The 17,122-nt window shown below is 41.9% G+C and overlaps 1 protein-coding gene across 1 annotated transcript in view; it reads right to left on the minus strand.

Annotated features, from left to right (window-relative positions):
• RASAL2 (RAS protein activator like 2) overlaps nucleotides 1–17,122 on the minus strand; it is a 231,640-nt gene that overhangs the window by 26,630 nt on the left and 187,888 nt on the right. The window contains 3 exon segments of the mRNA XM_088447240.1: nucleotides 737–973; nucleotides 3,451–3,595; nucleotides 3,786–3,930. Coding sequence (XP_088303366.1) covers nucleotides 737–973; nucleotides 3,451–3,595; nucleotides 3,786–3,930 — 527 coding nt within the window.

Below are 17,122 nucleotides of genomic sequence, written 5' to 3' on the forward strand. Positions count from 1 at the left end.
ACCCAACTGCTTAAATGGTGCTACTCTATAATTTAAGGCACCCCTAAGCCAAAATAATTACTGAGACCCTAAGGGTGACTTGAACTAAGAAAGTTTGGGAACCGCTGGGTTAGAGCAATGCTTTTGCCAGGTACTTTACTGCTGTACTCTAAAGCACAGCACAATTAAGTACATTAACTCATAGAATAGCGGTATTTAACATGTACCCATCCAGCTGCTGTGGAGCTACACATCCCAGCATGCGGTGCCACAGTTTTAACATGCCCTAATAGCAAAAGTGTGGCAGGGCATGCTTGGATGTGTAGTTCAATAGCAGCTGGATATCTTTTAGGGCAGAATACCCTATGCCCTAAAAGATCTATTATCCACTAAGGGGAGTCTGCAGCCATAGTGACTACCGCAGATGCTCAGTGGCCTGCGTACTGAAAGCCACTTATGAAGCAGTGTAATACTGGCTCAGGAGAATATCAGACTATGTGGGGATACAAAACATTGCAATCACTTAAAGATAGATAAGATTAATGTGAAAGAACTCAATGGAAAACCACAGTTAATATTTGGAAGTATTTGTTTTACTTAAAGAAAACACCTTTAAAAACGAGTGCGAGCAATGGGTCATAAAGAACCCAACATAAAACATTCTTTTCACTTCTCTTTTAATCTGGACAAAGTAGACATCTTATTCTAGAAGCGTAAGAGATGGAATGATATTCTTGACTGGACTTTCCGCACTCACTTTGCAAAGTTGGCCAGATTCTGGATGACCTTTGCGATGAGCGTCAGCGTCCGTGAGGTGCGATCATCAGGATATTCCTGCATTAGGCCAAAGAGACTAGGGGACATGATTGATGGGCAGAGGAATCGGAGGAAGAGGGAGGCGCTGATGAGCCGCTCGCTGATATCCTGCTTCCCCCTGTTAATACATTGCTGTTTCCAAGATGCAAACACTTCTTTTAGCTCCCTGGGAAAAACACTACAACAAAGCAGAAAGATGGTATGTGGTACTGAACACACAATGTTGTAATAAATAAATATATAATAATCCAAATTATAGAAAGGAAAAAAAGGAGACATTCACCAAGCAAATAGCAAAATGTGACTGACAAGTGCCTGTCTCCTAATATTCCTTACAAATTTTTCCTGCTGGCAATAATAGCTCATTTCATCTGTTGCCTGGAAACAGTAAGTCGCACTAAGGGCCTGATTCGGAGTTGGGAATAGAGAGCGATATCTCTCTCAACTGCTCATCCTGGTGAAACCATGCTGCACTGCAGGTGGGGCAGATTTAAAATGTGCAGGGAGGTGTCCAAACTGACATCTAAAGGGCAGTGTAATAATAAAGCTGTGCAGTTTTTGTGAGCTACATACAAAAGCAGCCAGTATTTACACTACATGCAAAAAAAGTATGTATTTACACCCCTAGCATTGCAACATGGTTTGCCCAGGTGCACAGTTAAGTGCCATCTCTCTCTCTATTCCCAACTCTGAATCAGGCCCTAAGTCCTTAATAATGTGTAGAAATGTATTCAAAATACCCTTAGCACTAGTAAATGTAGTGTTCATACTAGCACCCTGCACCTGTCACAACCCGTGCAGTTCCTCTTTTCTGCCTGGGGTGTCGCTCTATGCTCTGGTGCTTCTAGCACACTCTGGTCTGTATATCAGCAGCTTGTTGCATCAGCTGGATGTGCTAGAAGCATCAGAGCAGAGAGCGACATTCCAGACAGGGAAGAGGAACTGCACGGGATGTGACAGGTGCAGGGTGCTAGAATAAACACTATAAATGTATAACAAGCCTCTTCTTCTATTAAAATATATAATGATACCCCTTTTTATTAACTTGGTACTTACTAAATATAGTTTGCCATATACTGCATACAGATCTATTTAACTGAATTAACCCATGAATCTGATGTCAGCTGTTTGCTCTAATGATGATACCAAAATGGCAGCTCAGCCACAAATGCATTAATGATAAAGATATAGAAACAAGAGTTTTCATGATCCCTGCTCGAAAAATATACCCAGATCTGTAACTGAAAGAAAGGTAATACTACTTAAGGTAATACTACTTATCAATAGGTTATATTTGTGCTCCGGATTACACGGAGCTCACAGCTACAGTTTGGGAAATAAAACTAGCACAAGGAGTTCTCTGTGTTGAAAACACATCAGTTCATTGTAAGGAAAACAAAGACCACATTTAGTTAGTCATAAAAAACATTGCCACCACCATAACATTGTACTGTGACAATGTGACTGGCACGCTGCCAAACCCAAATGCATTCTTTTCGTTTTCTTAAATAGATCAGTTTTCTTCTTATTATTCATATTTTTGGATTACCCAAATTACAGCAGTTGTTGTGAAGTTTACAACCCCAAAAATACATAGTTAAATTCACTTCTGTGAAGTGAAGCTATCAAAAAACGGATCTGCCCAATAGTACCATCTATTATATCCGTACAATACATTTTCATACCTCCCAATTGTCTCCATTTGACAGAGCTATCCTGCAATCAAAATGGTCGCTCCCATTTGGGGGGACGGGCAGAGCTTGGAAGGTATATCTCCAAAAATTTAGTTTTTTCTTATACCAACTGCCGGGGGAGTGGTGATATATGTATGTACAGATGGGCCCAGCTACCTTGTTGCTCCATACGTCATGTTGCGCGCACTTCGTATCGCACCATGCGGTATACATTAAGTCAGTATTGATCGCAACGGAACGTACCGTGGCGCTGGAAAAAGTCATAGCGTGTAATACAACTTTTTGTCCAGCAGGTATCGCTATTCCTAAACTACACTGCGCATGCGTCAGATATCCAATGCATTTTCTGTATCACCGCCTGATGATTGGCTGACACACTATTGTACAGCGTTTTTGGCATGGAATCAAACCCCACGCAACTACTGTATACAGTAATAAGATGCAAGTGTGCGTGTATATATATATATATATATATAAATATTTATATCTATCTATTAACTTAGTGGTCACAACTTAACTTTCAAAATTCTGGGTAATTGTTGGTGTCAGTAATTTTACAAATAATACAACAACAGCTAGGGGTATATTTACTAAAGTGAGAGTTTTTAGAAATGAAGATGTTGCCCATAGCAACCAATCAGATTCTACTTAACATTTAACAAGCACCTTTTGGAAGATAATCTGATTGGTTGCTATGGGCAACATCTCCACTTCTAAAAACCCTCACTGTAGTAAATATACCCCCTAGTCTCCATTCTAAAGACAGTAAGATGTGGGTTAAGCCTTCATAGCAATGGCTGATATACATCAATTTGTGATTTTAAATAATGATACTCTTAAAAATAGTACTATTTTGCTGTGATACATTTTTACATTTATTTAACAATTCCCCTTTAAGAAAAGCAGATCTTGTCTACACTGCAGTTTTGCTATCATAGGCAGGAGTCATTGGGTTACTCACCAATAGGAATTGATGATCTTACAGAAAGCCAGCTCGCAGCACATCTTTAAATTACTCTGGTGCTCAGCAAGCTCGCTTGACGAACATTTACTGGGATCAACCTCGCAGTTCTCGTCTGACTCATACAGGGCCTTGATAAATTCCCCTGGGGACAAAAAAGGAAAATATCAAAAATGAATGTGAGAAGTGGATGGAGAACACAACAGTGAAGCAATAGAACTATAGCAACAACCTTCACACTTGTATGAGTAAAGTGGTTTATTGAAAACAGCATCTGAAAATTCAGTTGCAAATCTCACACGGTTATTTTACAAACTTTTCCTCATCTCTCTCACCAAGAGCATCGTGAAGGTACTTCTGCCCAACCAGCTTCAGATATTCCTCAATGGCTTTGGTGGCAAGTGTATTTTCCCTGAATATTAAGACATCGTGGTCGCCACATCGGTCTACCTCTGACATCACCAGGTCGGTGAGGAAGTCCTGAGAGAACAAAAAACAAATAAAGAAAAGCATAAATAAAAACAACACTAAATGCATAATAAAGCATAATAACAATGTCAAAATAGAAGCATAAACATAACAATTTGGCCACCAGAGGTTCTGTTCTATTGGTGTCAAAACAGATTCCCTTTCACCTTGGCCAAGGGGCTAACTTGGCAGTTACCATTGCAATAGAAATGGCGCAAACCTATATTGAACATCTGGTTATCAACTAGTACCATTTAGATTGTCAGCAAACCTTATCAAACTGAAATGAATGAGTTATATCTGTGAAATTCTTTGACAGTTTGCAATAGCAATGTGAGCAAATGTACTGCATCCATAAACAGTCACAGAGGCTGTCGCCCCCCCTCATTGTCCATTAACGGAGCAACAAATGGGAGTATCATCATTCTGTGAGATGAGTCAAACTTTTATTTTATGTTCTTTTTAAAATGTAACCAATGTAATTGTCATTACAATGCTGTACTGCTTGTATGTTGAGTTTAAATATTGGAAGCTAGTATACTATTATATTGAATTACCAATATAATGCCATATTCCTCTTTGAACAGAAATAAACTCTCAGGAATGTTGAGATAAGTAATTTGACCCCACAGAACAAAAGGTGGTGCGACTATTGCCTCTGGGTATCCCAAAACGGACCACATCTCAAATGTCAGTCAAAAAGTGGAAGTAATACTCTAAGTCAGGTAAATACAGTAACCGCAGTGAAATGAAAAGAGATTTGTGGAGATACAGGTACAAGGTATTTGTAAACCAGCTGAAGCTACCTTAAGTCTAGCTGGGTTAGAAAACCTATCTGAGGCACTTTGCCTATAGCAGAACAGAACCAGTGCAACATATTGATGCTATACCCCAGACGTAGAAATGACTAGACACACGCTACCATTAGACGAACCTAGGCGGTCAACTAGGCAATCATAACTAAAACACGTAATGAGTGACATAATGCCCCTGTTTTAATGTCCCCACAGCACCCCCGACATTAAGTGCTTACTTCTGACATGGAGGAGCAGCAGCTGGTAGTTTCTTACCTGCTGCTCCTCAATGTTGGTGATTGGCTGGGTGTGTGCCGCTGGGTATAGCATTACAGCCCAATGCCACACTCCCAGTCTGACGAACTGGATATTATTAAAACAATCAATTTTATCTCGAATGTAAATCATAATTTCACTTTAATATAATGCTAGAAAACTAATATGTAAGCCTTTACATGGCATCTTATCAATCAGAACGCTCAACCTGGAGGCTGTATGTACATAGAGATATATAGTGGGAATTGGTATGCAATACCTCCAGACCTAAGCCCAGCAGATGAAATCCCAACGCCGGAAGGCCGGCAGATGAAGATCCCGACTAGGGTAAACAAGTCCCCTAACTCTCCCCCCTAACTCTCCCTTAGTGGTGCCTAACCCTATCCTCGCACCCTAGTGCCTAACCCTAACCTCCCCCCAGGGGTGCCTAAAACTAACCCCCCCCCTCCCAGCACCCTAAACCTAACCCTCCCGGGGAGTGCCTAACCCTACCCTTCCCCCTTGGTGGTGCCTAACCCTAACCCCCCCTTTCCCTAGCCTAACCCTCCTGGGGGGGGGGGGGTTGCCTAACCCTAAGTCCCACCTGGAGTCCCTTAACCTAACCGTCCCACGGCTATGAACTCCCGATGCCCGGCTAACCTATGTTCGATATGCCTAGCGTCGGGATTTCATTGTGGGGCTAATGACAGGCGTTGGGATTTAGACGCCTATCTTTAGTTCCATGACGGGCTTTCACTCTCAGGATATCGGCGGTCGGCATTTTGACCGCCGGCATCCTGACTACATCCCATATAGTGTTCATATGGTCTAGCGCAATGATTTTCTACCGCTGTGTCGCGGCACACCAATGTGTGCAGTTGTTCAGTGTGCCGCGGCGCTATCAGAGCCGCCGGTCAGATTAAGTACTGCAGTGCGGACAGGGCAGCGCAGCCGCTGAGCTCTTCTGGGACATCTGTAAATGCGGCGGCGTGACATCACAGGTCATGCACGCCGCACTGCCTGCCAGCCAGCAAGTCCGCCGGCTAGCCAGCCCGCCTGCACTCTGCTGTGCTGTGTCAGCAGATGAGGGACAGGTAGGTGCCAAAAAATGTATATCTATTCTTAATGTGGAAGCCAGTGTGAATTGTTATTTTTTGCGGGGAGCAATGTTTTTTTTCCTGTGGGGAGCAATATGGTTTATATTTTTTCTGTAGGTGTCAATGTGATTGTTTTTCCTGTGGGGAGCAATGTGTTTTGTTTGTTCCTGTGGGGGCCAGCCAATGTTATTTTTTTCTGTGGGGGCCAATGTATGTGTTTTATTTCTCTGGGGCCAATGTGTGTGCATTTTATTGCTGTGAGGACCAATGAATGTGTGTTTTATTCCTATGAAGGCAAATGTAGTGTGTTTTATTCCTGTGGAGGCCAATGTATGTGTGTTTTATTCCTGAGGAGGCCAATGTAGTGTGTTTTATTCCTGTGGAGGCCATTGTAGTGTCCTTTATTCCTTGAAGGCCAATGTAGTGCGTTTTATTCCTGTGGAGGCCAATGTAGTGTTTTATTGCTGTGAGGGCCAATGCATGTATGTTTTATTCCTGTGGAGGCCAATGTAGTGTGTTTTATTCCTGTGGAGGCCAATGTAATGTGTTTTATTCCTGTGGAGGCCAATGTAGTGTGTTTTATTCCTGTGGAGGCCAATGTAGTGTGTTTTTTTTCCTGTGGAGGCCAATGTAGTGTGTTTTATTCCTGTGGAGGTCAATGTAGTGTTTTATTGCTGTGAGGGCCAATGCATGTATGTTTTATTCCTGTGGAGGCCAATGTAGTGTGTTTTATTCCTGTGGAGGCCAATGTAGTGTGTTTTATTCCTGTGGAGGCCAATGTAGTGTGTTTTTTTTCCTGTGGAGGCCAATGTAGTGTGTTTTATTCCTGTGGAGGTCAATGTAGTGTTTTATTGCTGTGAGGGCCAATGCATGTATGTTTTATTCCTGTGGAGGCCAATGTAGTGTGTTTTATTCCTGTGGAGGCCAATGTAGTGTGTTTTATTCCTGTGGAGGCCAATGTAGTGTGTTTTTTTTCCTGTGGAGGCCAATGTAGTGTGTTTTATTTCTGTGGAGGTCAATGTAGTGTTTTATTGCTGTGAGGGCCAATGCATGTATGTTTTATTCCTGTGGAGGCCAATGTAGTGTGTTTTATTCCTGTGGAGGCCAATGTAGTGTGTTTTATTCCTGTGGAGGCCAATGTAGTGTGTTTTTTTTCCTGTGGAGGCCAATGTAGTGTGTTTTATTCCTGTGGAGGTCAATGTAGTGTGTTTATTTCTGTGGAGGCCATTGTAGTGTGTTTTATTCCTGTGGAGGCCAATGTAGTACGTTTTATTCCCGTGGAGGCCAATGCATGTATGTTTTATTCCCGTGGAGGCCAATGTAGTGTGTTTTATTCCTGTGGAGGCCAATGTAGTGTGTTTTATTCCTGTGGAGGCCAATGTAGTGTGTTTTATTCCTGTGGAGGCCAATGTAGTGTGTTTTATTCCTGTGGAGGCCAATGTAGTGTGTTTTATTCCTGTGGAGGCCAATGTAGTGTGTTTTATTCCTGTGGAGGCCAATGTAGTGTATTTTACTCCTGTGGAGGCCAATGTAGTGTGTTTTATTCCTGTGGAGGCCAATGTAGTGTATTTTACTCCTGTGGAGGCCAATGTAGTGTGTTTTATTCCTGTGGAGGCCAATGTAGTGTGTTTTATTCCTGTGGAGGTCAATGTAGTGTGTTTATTTCTGTGGAGGCCATTGTAGTGTGTTTTATTCCTGTGGAGGCCAATGTAGTGTGTTTTATTCCTGTGGAGGCCAATGCAGTGTGTTTATTTCTGTGGAGGCCATTGTAGTGTGTTTTATTCCTGTGGAGGCCAATGTAGTGCGTTTTATTCATGGGGAGGCCAATGTAGTGTGATTATTCTTGTGGAGGCCATTGTAGTGTGCTTTATTCCTGTGAAGGCCAATGGGTGTGTTTTGTTATGTGGGAGCCAATATGTATGTTTATTCATAAGTCGCACACGCCACATAGCCGGATGGTGTGGCTTGGCAATTCTAAAATCTTGCGTAGTGTGCCTTGAGTTGAAAATCACTGGTCTAGAGCACCCCCGCAAGTACCATTAACAGGTCATGATTTGTGGAAACAGGTGTCTGTGGAAACAGGTGGGATAATTACTGACCTAGCGATATAGATTGACTCTCCTTTCATGATTCAAAAAACATCCACAAAACAAAACATCCACAAAACATGACCTTTTGGTGGTACTTGAGGATTAGGATAAGGAGCCCCTGGTCTAGATAACAGCTGTAGATCACATTGTAGATTCTCCCAGTTAAGGTAAACATCCTGATGTCAATCTTCAGTTCTTTAATGAAGCGCCCTACAGAGCTATGCAATTACAGTAAGCATTCCTGCTCTGCTGGGATCATACTCCCTGGACAGTTTTGCATGTTATGTCAGGAGCGTGGCAGCTACATCCAGTAATACAGCTCCATATTGTATCGCCTAAACTTTTCAAAGACTAAACCTGGACACAAGAGGCCCTGCTGCTGATCCACCTAAACCACACCAGATTACCAGTTGGCTCTTCCACTGCACAAGTCCCAGGACAATCACACCGAAACAGTAACCAGGGCGAGGTAAGCAAATCCCAACATTTCATAATGCCAGAATAGGCTGTATTATATGAGTGTAAACATATAAGGGTCTACTACATATAAATAATACACAGACAGTGTGCCTTAGGACTACTTACAGGCGGATGAAGGGCTGGACAGAGCTATAAAGCTGCACTGCCGGTTTGCTAGGACTGTAATGTTTGTTTGCCATTTGAAACGGAGTGTGGCCACATCGATCAATAGAAATACAGAGACTGAAATAAATGATGGATCCCCTGGGGAAGGCAGCATCATCGAGCAAACCCCTCCCCCCCAGCTGTCAATCCTGCTTAATATTTATTGGATTGTGTACATGCCCTTCTGCAATTTTGACCAATACAGTCATTTATCTTTATAGCTTTCTGTTCTTCTTAATTAGGTGAGCAAATCCATCAGTGAGGTGCAGTTGTTTATTTTCTCTTCCCTGGGTTACCATCTAGTTGCACCAGCACGTAGAGCACAGCAACACAAAATAACAGCTGTTCTTATGGATATAGAGGCATGGCTGGAAAAAACCCAGGAAACTAGAAAATTAAAGCTATACAAATGTTGCCAGGCATGTTCAAAACAAAGTTATTTAAAGATAGAACACACTTTTACCTACATAAAACACTATAAATCCAAAAAACACGACACATGGAGAGCATTATAGTTAAAACATTCATGAAAAAATAGGGTCAAGTCTCTCCCCTATAATTATAATCTTCCCACTATTCACATTTCCTGCACACACCAAAAGTTAGGCTGGGACTCAAATTTGTCTTATAACAAATGCTTGTAATGAAAGCCATGTGCAAAGACCGCTCACAGAGCAGTTCTTGATAAGTGTATGTTCAGCCCAAAATTGCTGAAAATTATGGTGAAATTAAATCTTGGGATGCAGCAGAACAATTGGGTTTTTATGTTATGGTTCTATGAGCAATTACATCTATTCTTTGTGTTTGTTGCAGCAATCTTTATGTGAACTAAAAAAAAAAAAAAAAAGACATTAAGAATATACTAGTGAGAAATGTTCTTGAACAGCTCAACAATCTGTAATTCAAACCCAGCAAACACTTCCAAGTACTCTGTGTGTTAACTTGCATATGTCAATGCAAGTAATGATAGTAATCTGTATCATAAAAACAGATGACAGGAATTAAACAGAAGATTAAGTTCAGATATGAAACAAGATTTGTCTTGCACACAAACAAAAACATTTAGCAATAATTAGAAATACAGTGAATGTTAAAAGGACAACTATCATACAGAAACAATTTGTAATGCGGTAAGCACACACAGTGTAATGGTTAGCATTACTGAGGTCATGGGTTCGATTCCCACTACGGCCCTAACTGTATATTCTCCCTGTGCTTGCGTGGGTTTCCTCTGGGTGCTCCGGTTTCCTCCCACACTCCAAAAATATACCAGTAGGTTAATTGGCTCCCAACAAAATTAACCCTAGTATGTATGTATGTATGTATGTGAGCATGTGGTAGGGAATATAGATTGTAAGCTCCGCTGGGGCAGGGACTGATGTGAATGGCCAAATATACTCAGAGCTGCAGAATGTGTGTGCGCTATAAAAATATCTGGTAATAACTAAATAAATACATAAAAATAATCTATACAATACATTTTAATACAATTAGAAATAAATATTTTAATTATACCTTTCTTTTGAGGATCATTCTCTTAAACATTGTTAGAAAGTATTTCTTTCTTTACTTGCTTTTTATAGCCTGCCATGAAGAGCTTTCGATTACTACAAGATGGTATTTATTAGGCATTTTTTATTATTAATTTATTACCAGTTATTTATATAGTGCACACATATTCTGCAGCACTATACAGAAAATATTTGGCCATTCACATCAGTCACTGCCCCAATGAATCTTACAATCTATATTCCCTACCACATGTACACACATACACACTAAGATTAATTTTTTATCGGGAGCCAATTAACCTACCAATATACTTTTGGAGTGTGGGAGGAAAACCAACCAGTTAGGACTGTGGAGGGAATTGAACCCAAGACCTCAGTGCTGTGAGGCAGTAATGCTAACCATTACACCAACTCTTAGTAATGTTTAATGTTTCATGAAGCAGCTCTGTTTTACAGACACTAAAGCAGCTGCAATTTATATAACTACACACCCACATAATCCTGTCCATTTCGACCTCCCATTTGTTTGTTTTAAAATGGAAATGGATACTTTGTTTACCGCATCAGTCCCTGTGTTGTCGGTACATTACATTAAGTGTCATCACCAGCGGTGAAAGTTATGTTATTTGCGGTGGTGCAGGGGCAATAGCAGCCGGAGGTGAATAGGGTAAACCGTTTCACTGCGCAAGTCCCGGCTCCTGCCCATAGTATAGCAGGCGCCACTGACCCCACGCTTTGCTATAGGGTCTGGCAAAAGAGAATTATGCCCCTGGCAAACGTAGTAAAACGGAGATACCTATAAGCTATGGAATCTTGAATCGAAATATCCATTATCTGGAAAGTTCTAAAGTGAAGTAAAAAATTGCTGGTCCTTGGTGGTGGTGTCATACACAGAGGTATGATCATTCCAAGTGTGCCTCCTCCTACAGTCACTTTTAAACAACTGAATGAGGAAGGAGATGTAAAGGGAACTATAGTGAAAGATAGGGTAATTCAGTATATTTTAGGCATGTATACTAACTACGAGAACACCTAAAGACCAAATAATTCAAATTTATACCCTTTCCTGTATATACTGTACACTCAGTGGCCACTTTATTGGGTATGCCTGTAGGAGTTGGTTATGATATGTCGACATGGCCATAATGTCAGCATTCATCATGCTAGAATGGAGACGTATCATCCCTGGGGGCCCAGCGGTGACTTACCTGCCCTTGACAGCTGCAGCAACGTCTTCCGGGTCCAGGCAGTCATGTGACTGTGACTTCTGGGTCAGTCCTCCGATTCTCCGGACTTTTGGTAGTTCTCCCCCCATCCCTAATCACTACCCCTGCCTCTAGTGCCTAGCTCAAATCCCTCCCACAGCCTAACCTTAATGCCGACACTTTCACCTGTCTAAATTCTGAGAATGCCAACATGTTGCCCATTGTCATTTTTGCAATGTCGACATCATAACTCTCATCATTGACAACCTTTTTGAATACATCCCCGTCTGTACACTTGTTCATGCAAACATCTGAATGGCTAATAATGTGGCAGCAACTCAATGCATAAAAGCATGCAGACATGGTCAAAAAGGTTCTGTTGTTGTTCAGACTAAACACCAGAATGGGGAAAGAGTGAGATCAAAGTGACTTTAACCATAGGATGATTGTTGGTGCTAGACGGTGTGGTTCGAGTATCTCCGAAACTAATGATCTTCAGGGATTTTAACTATGGTAGCTAGAGTTTACAAAGAATGGTGAACAAAACAAAAAGCATCAGTTCTATGGGTGAAAATGCCATGTTAGTGAAACAGGTAAAAGGAGAAGTCTGGTTCAAGATTACAGGCAGGTGGCAGTAACTGAATTAACATGTTACAACAACAGTATGCAGAAGTGCATCTCTGAACGCTCATCATTATGAGTCTTAAACTGGATGGGAAACAACAAATCACACCAGGTTACAATCCTATCAGCTAAGAACAGGATACTGAGCCTACAGTGGGCACAGGCTTACCAAAACTAGGCACTTGGGGGAGGGGGTTAGGTTTAGGCTGTGTGGGGGGTGTAAGGTTTAGGGTAGGATACTTACCGACAGGTGATGGTATCATAGCCCTGTCTGGATTCTGACCACCGGGATCAAGAGCTTCAGCATCCCGTATCCAACCCAAATGGACAGCTGAAGATTAGAAAAATGTTTCCTGACCTGAAGAAACTCAATTTTTGCTGTAACATGCAGATGATAGGGTTAGAATTTGGTATAAACTTGAATGCATGGATCTCTCTTGCCTTGTGTCAACAGTTCAGGTGGTTGGTGGTTTAAAAGTTTAATGGCACATATTGGCCTCTTAGTACCAATTAGGCAAGGTTTAAATACCACTGTCTACCTGAGTATTGTCGCTGGCCAGGTGAATCTCCTTATAGCCATAGTCTACCCATCTATTAATGGCTGCTTCCAATAGAAAAACTCACCAGGTCACAAACAATACGCCATCTCAAGCTGGTTCCAGGAACATGACAATGGGTTCAATACACTCAACAAGGCCTCCATAGTCACTAGGAGGTAAATTTACTAAAGTGATTAGTTGCTATGGGCAACATCACTTAAAAAACTCACTTCTAAAAACTCTCACTTTAGTAAATTTACCCCTAGGTGTCAAGAGCACCTTTGGGATGTGGTGGAACATACCGGTAAGATTCACAGCATGACTGTGCCGCCAACAAATCTGCAACTGTGTGGTGCTATGGTATCACCATGGGCCAGAATTCTCTAAGGAATGTCTCCTGCACCGTGCGCCATCCATACCTCCATTAATTCAAGATGTTCTTACCCAGAACTAGAAAGGTGAAACAAAGTGGCCACACAGTGTACATACATACATAAATAATTAGTGTAGGAAAGATTCAAAGGCAATTAGGACAATTAAAAATGTCTTACAGTGATGGTTTGTGTTTATGTTGCAATATTGGGTACACCAGGGACACGAGCAGTGCAAGGAACAAATATAGGAGTGTGTCTATGGAAACATTGAGCAGAGATATTATTCTCAGCTATTTAAAAACTGAGGCTTCTCTGAATGTTTCTGTCTAGAAGTAATCAGAATTGCATTTTGTGAAATATGCAGCAAACTCCCCTATAAGAAATATATAAGACATTATATAGCCCAACTCACAGAATGTTACGCTCCAAAATGTTTTCATACTGAAGCTATAAGACCCAACTTTACAAATGTAGAGGATTTGACCGCTTAAAATGTCCTGCGACCTTACACCAAAAATCCCACCCTCCAATGCCAATCGAGAGGTGACTCCGGATTTATTATACTCTCCACCAGCAGACCGGGGGTATCATTATTTAACTCCTTCTGCTCATCTCCTAGAACTCTAAAACTCCCAATCACCCCACTAAGGCAGAACATACCATTTTATGCAGTCCCTGTATATGGACGTTCACATACTTCATTATCAATGCTAATTAGGTTGGGGGGGTGGTTCTCTTAGAGACTGCAATGGAAATTCCAGAGTCCTAGGTAACATTCAAATGTTCCGTGAATTGAAATTTAAAATACTTAAATTAAAAGCAACCATTGCCCCTGGAAGAGTGGTATATTCAAAAATTATATAATTAAAAAGCATATAAAAAACAAAACAAAAACTACCAATTAAAAAATGTGCCTTTGTGTATTTCTGTGTGTCCACTCCTGTTGATCCTTCCTGTCCTCTTGCCAGTGATATCCATGCTTGTGCATTATTCTACAATCCATTCCATATTGCAATCAACATAACCCATCTGCCTGTGAGCCCTGTGCTTAGTACCTATTTATTTACAGAAGCATTCCTGGTTACATTTTTCTGCTGAGCTAACTTCGTGGAGCCCACAGTAAGTGCTCACTAAAATGATTTTGCCGGAGCTCATCTGCTTCTGTCTCACTGCACTAGTATCTTGTACATAGCATATGGCGGTGTGATAATAAACTGCAAAACCACCAATCTCAGTGGACATTTTGGTGAACCACCAACTATTTCCAGTATTTAAACAAAAAAAAAATGCATTGAGAAGGGCCTGTAATAATCATTTCAACATGCAGTCTACAGGCTCAACTAAGGGAAAGAATCAGATCAGTGACAAATTAACTGGCAATGCTGCTAAAACATGCAAATTGACTATCACTTATTTATTAACCGATATTTATATAACACTTTCCAGAGAATATTTGAATCATTCACCTAAGTATCTGCCCCAGTGGTGCTTACACACAAAACAGGGGGTAATTGTGCTAGAAACCAAATAACCTTTTAGTAATTCTTGGTGCGTATGTGAGGAAACCAGAAGAAACATGGTGAGAACGTACAAACTCCACAAAAACTGCCACCCTGCTGCCTATAATAAACTATTAACACCTCATTATCCCATTTAATAATCTTTCTTTAATTATTATGTTTACATTAAAGAACTTGAAGAACATGAAGTCAGTGTTATTAAAAACTAAACCTGAGAGAGGTAACACGCTAAATACAGAAATTTATACATGTGCAAGTACAAATAAGCCTCTACATCTACCTTCTACAGGACAGTTTAGCTTTCAAAAGTAAAATGTTTGTTTCTTGTGCTTCAAGGTCATTTATTAGTTTAATCCCTGTAGATTATGCAATGTCAAGAGAGCATAGCTTTAAAGTGAGAGGATGGCAGTCAGCCATCTTGTATGCATGCTGATAAGAGTATCTATTTTTTTTATAAACAAATTGACCAACCAGTCTTTTTATTCCCAAAGAAGATTAGTAAAGCCTCACTGATTTCTTTTTTTCCAGCACCAATTAAGTTTTGAGGCATTTGACATAAAAATACAAACAGCACAAATAGGTCAATATATGTAAACTATGGTAATATTAACACAAAGCTCTTAGTACATGAGGGTTGCGCATACCCCCCAACTGAACCCACTGGGCTGGAGGATAGGATGGTAATTCCTGTTCATGAGTGCTCTGCATAGCACATTCAAAAGGGGGTTATATGGGCGGGGAAGGGGCCAGGGCTGTTCAGTACAATGGAAGGTGCAGGTCACTCCCCTGTGTTGTGTGACCATGTTCCCATGACTCATGATCATGACCTTTGTCATACATGAGTTTGTTCGTCCTGGTTCCCCAACTTAAAAAGCTGGGAAGTATGGTGATGCAAATACAGGCAGTAAATACCTGTGAAAGAAGTATGTGTCTTTCTCAACCTTTGTCATGACGAATTGTACAGTGGCCATGTAAACAGTGACAAAGATAGAGTACTTATACGTTTTTCATATGCTTGAACAATAGCTTGTGCTGGTCTCATTCCTCTTTCTCCCTCCATTAATATTACCTCAGCATGCCCTCAAGTGATCCATGACGCGTATGCCCTCCACCCCACCCTGGCCTCTCATCCAGCAACATCCTATCACAATCAGCTGTGTGAAAGTGGTCCTCCATCATTTAAAGGAAGCACATAATGAAACCATACCTGCCGACATTCCTGACGCCCCCCTCACAAAAGGGCAGCCAGGTCGGCATAGCGGGGGGGAGTGAGGGGGCATGGCGTGGCATAGGTGGGCATGCTGGCATGATTGCGTCATCGTACCCAAGCCCCCCCGCTATACTGTAAAGTAAGGAACAATGCATCCCTTCAGGTAGGGATGGATATCGGATGCCCACCATGAAATGCTGGCTGGGCTTCGGCCATCAAAATTTTCGATGCAATGGTATTTAACACTTGCATCAACATAATTTGATTAAAAAAAATATGAATATGATTAGCGGATGCCCATATAACCCCTGTTTGTGCATGTGTAATAGCACCCCACGGCTGTCCCCGATGTTAAATAGTTTTAATCAACTATATTTATGGGAAGCAATTGGGAAGCCGACTGCCTAAATACCGGCAGCCGGCTTCCCGACTGTCTTATCCCGGCAAGGGTGAAATGCCGGGCGTCTGGATATAGACGCCCGCATTTCCCCGACGCCGGGAGACCGGCATCACGATGTGATGCCGGGCGCCGCGAGCGGACAGCCGCGGGGGGGGGGTTAGGTTTAGGGCTCCCGGGGGGGGGGGGGGGGGACGGGACTTAGGGTTAGGCACCCCCCCGGGAGGGTTAGGGTTAGGCTAGGGGGAGGGAGAGTTAGGGTTAGGCACCCCCGGGGGGGACTTGGGGTTAGGCACCCCCCCGGGGGACTTAGCTTTAGGCAGCGGGGAAGGGGGTGGTTAGGGTTAGGCACTTGGGGCTGGTAGTTAGGGTTAGGCACCCCTAAGGAGGGTTAGGGGGGTTAGGTTAGTGGATACTTACCTATCCACGATCGGGATTTCCAGCGCTGTCGGGCTTCCGCTGCGTCGCACTCTGCTCCTGTCGGGCTGCCGCTGACGGGGATCGAACCGCCGGCCATCCCATTCCATATTTATACATGGGATGAACATCGTTTCCACTCCACTTGATGGCGTTTACCATTGAAAAGCCGCCATCGAATGGTGAAAACATTACCAACGAAAGGAAAACTTTGATGGTGGTAAAACATGGGAAGCCGATGTCCATCCCTAATATAAGGATAATTCATATAATTCTCTGAGTGATTGGTTCAGATTTCATCTGAGTACATCTGTCTTAACAGCCTCTTAAACATGCATACTGTATATTAATTGTTAGGGAAGCAGTCATAAGGTCGACATTTCATCATGCATGTCGGTGACTGTCGACAAGCTAGGCCTGTCAACATTATGACCATCATGTTGACATCCTCGTGTCCACTCATCATACAACACCCTAAATTTTAGGTTTTCTTAATTTTATGGGCAGCACGACAGTAGATGACATTATTTTCATATCAACATTATAG

This window comes from Taudactylus pleione, unplaced genomic scaffold, assembly GCF_031769625.1.
Source record: "Taudactylus pleione unplaced genomic scaffold, aTauple2 ptg000423l, whole genome shotgun sequence".
Lineage (NCBI taxonomy): Eukaryota > Metazoa > Chordata > Amphibia > Anura > Myobatrachidae > Taudactylus > Taudactylus pleione.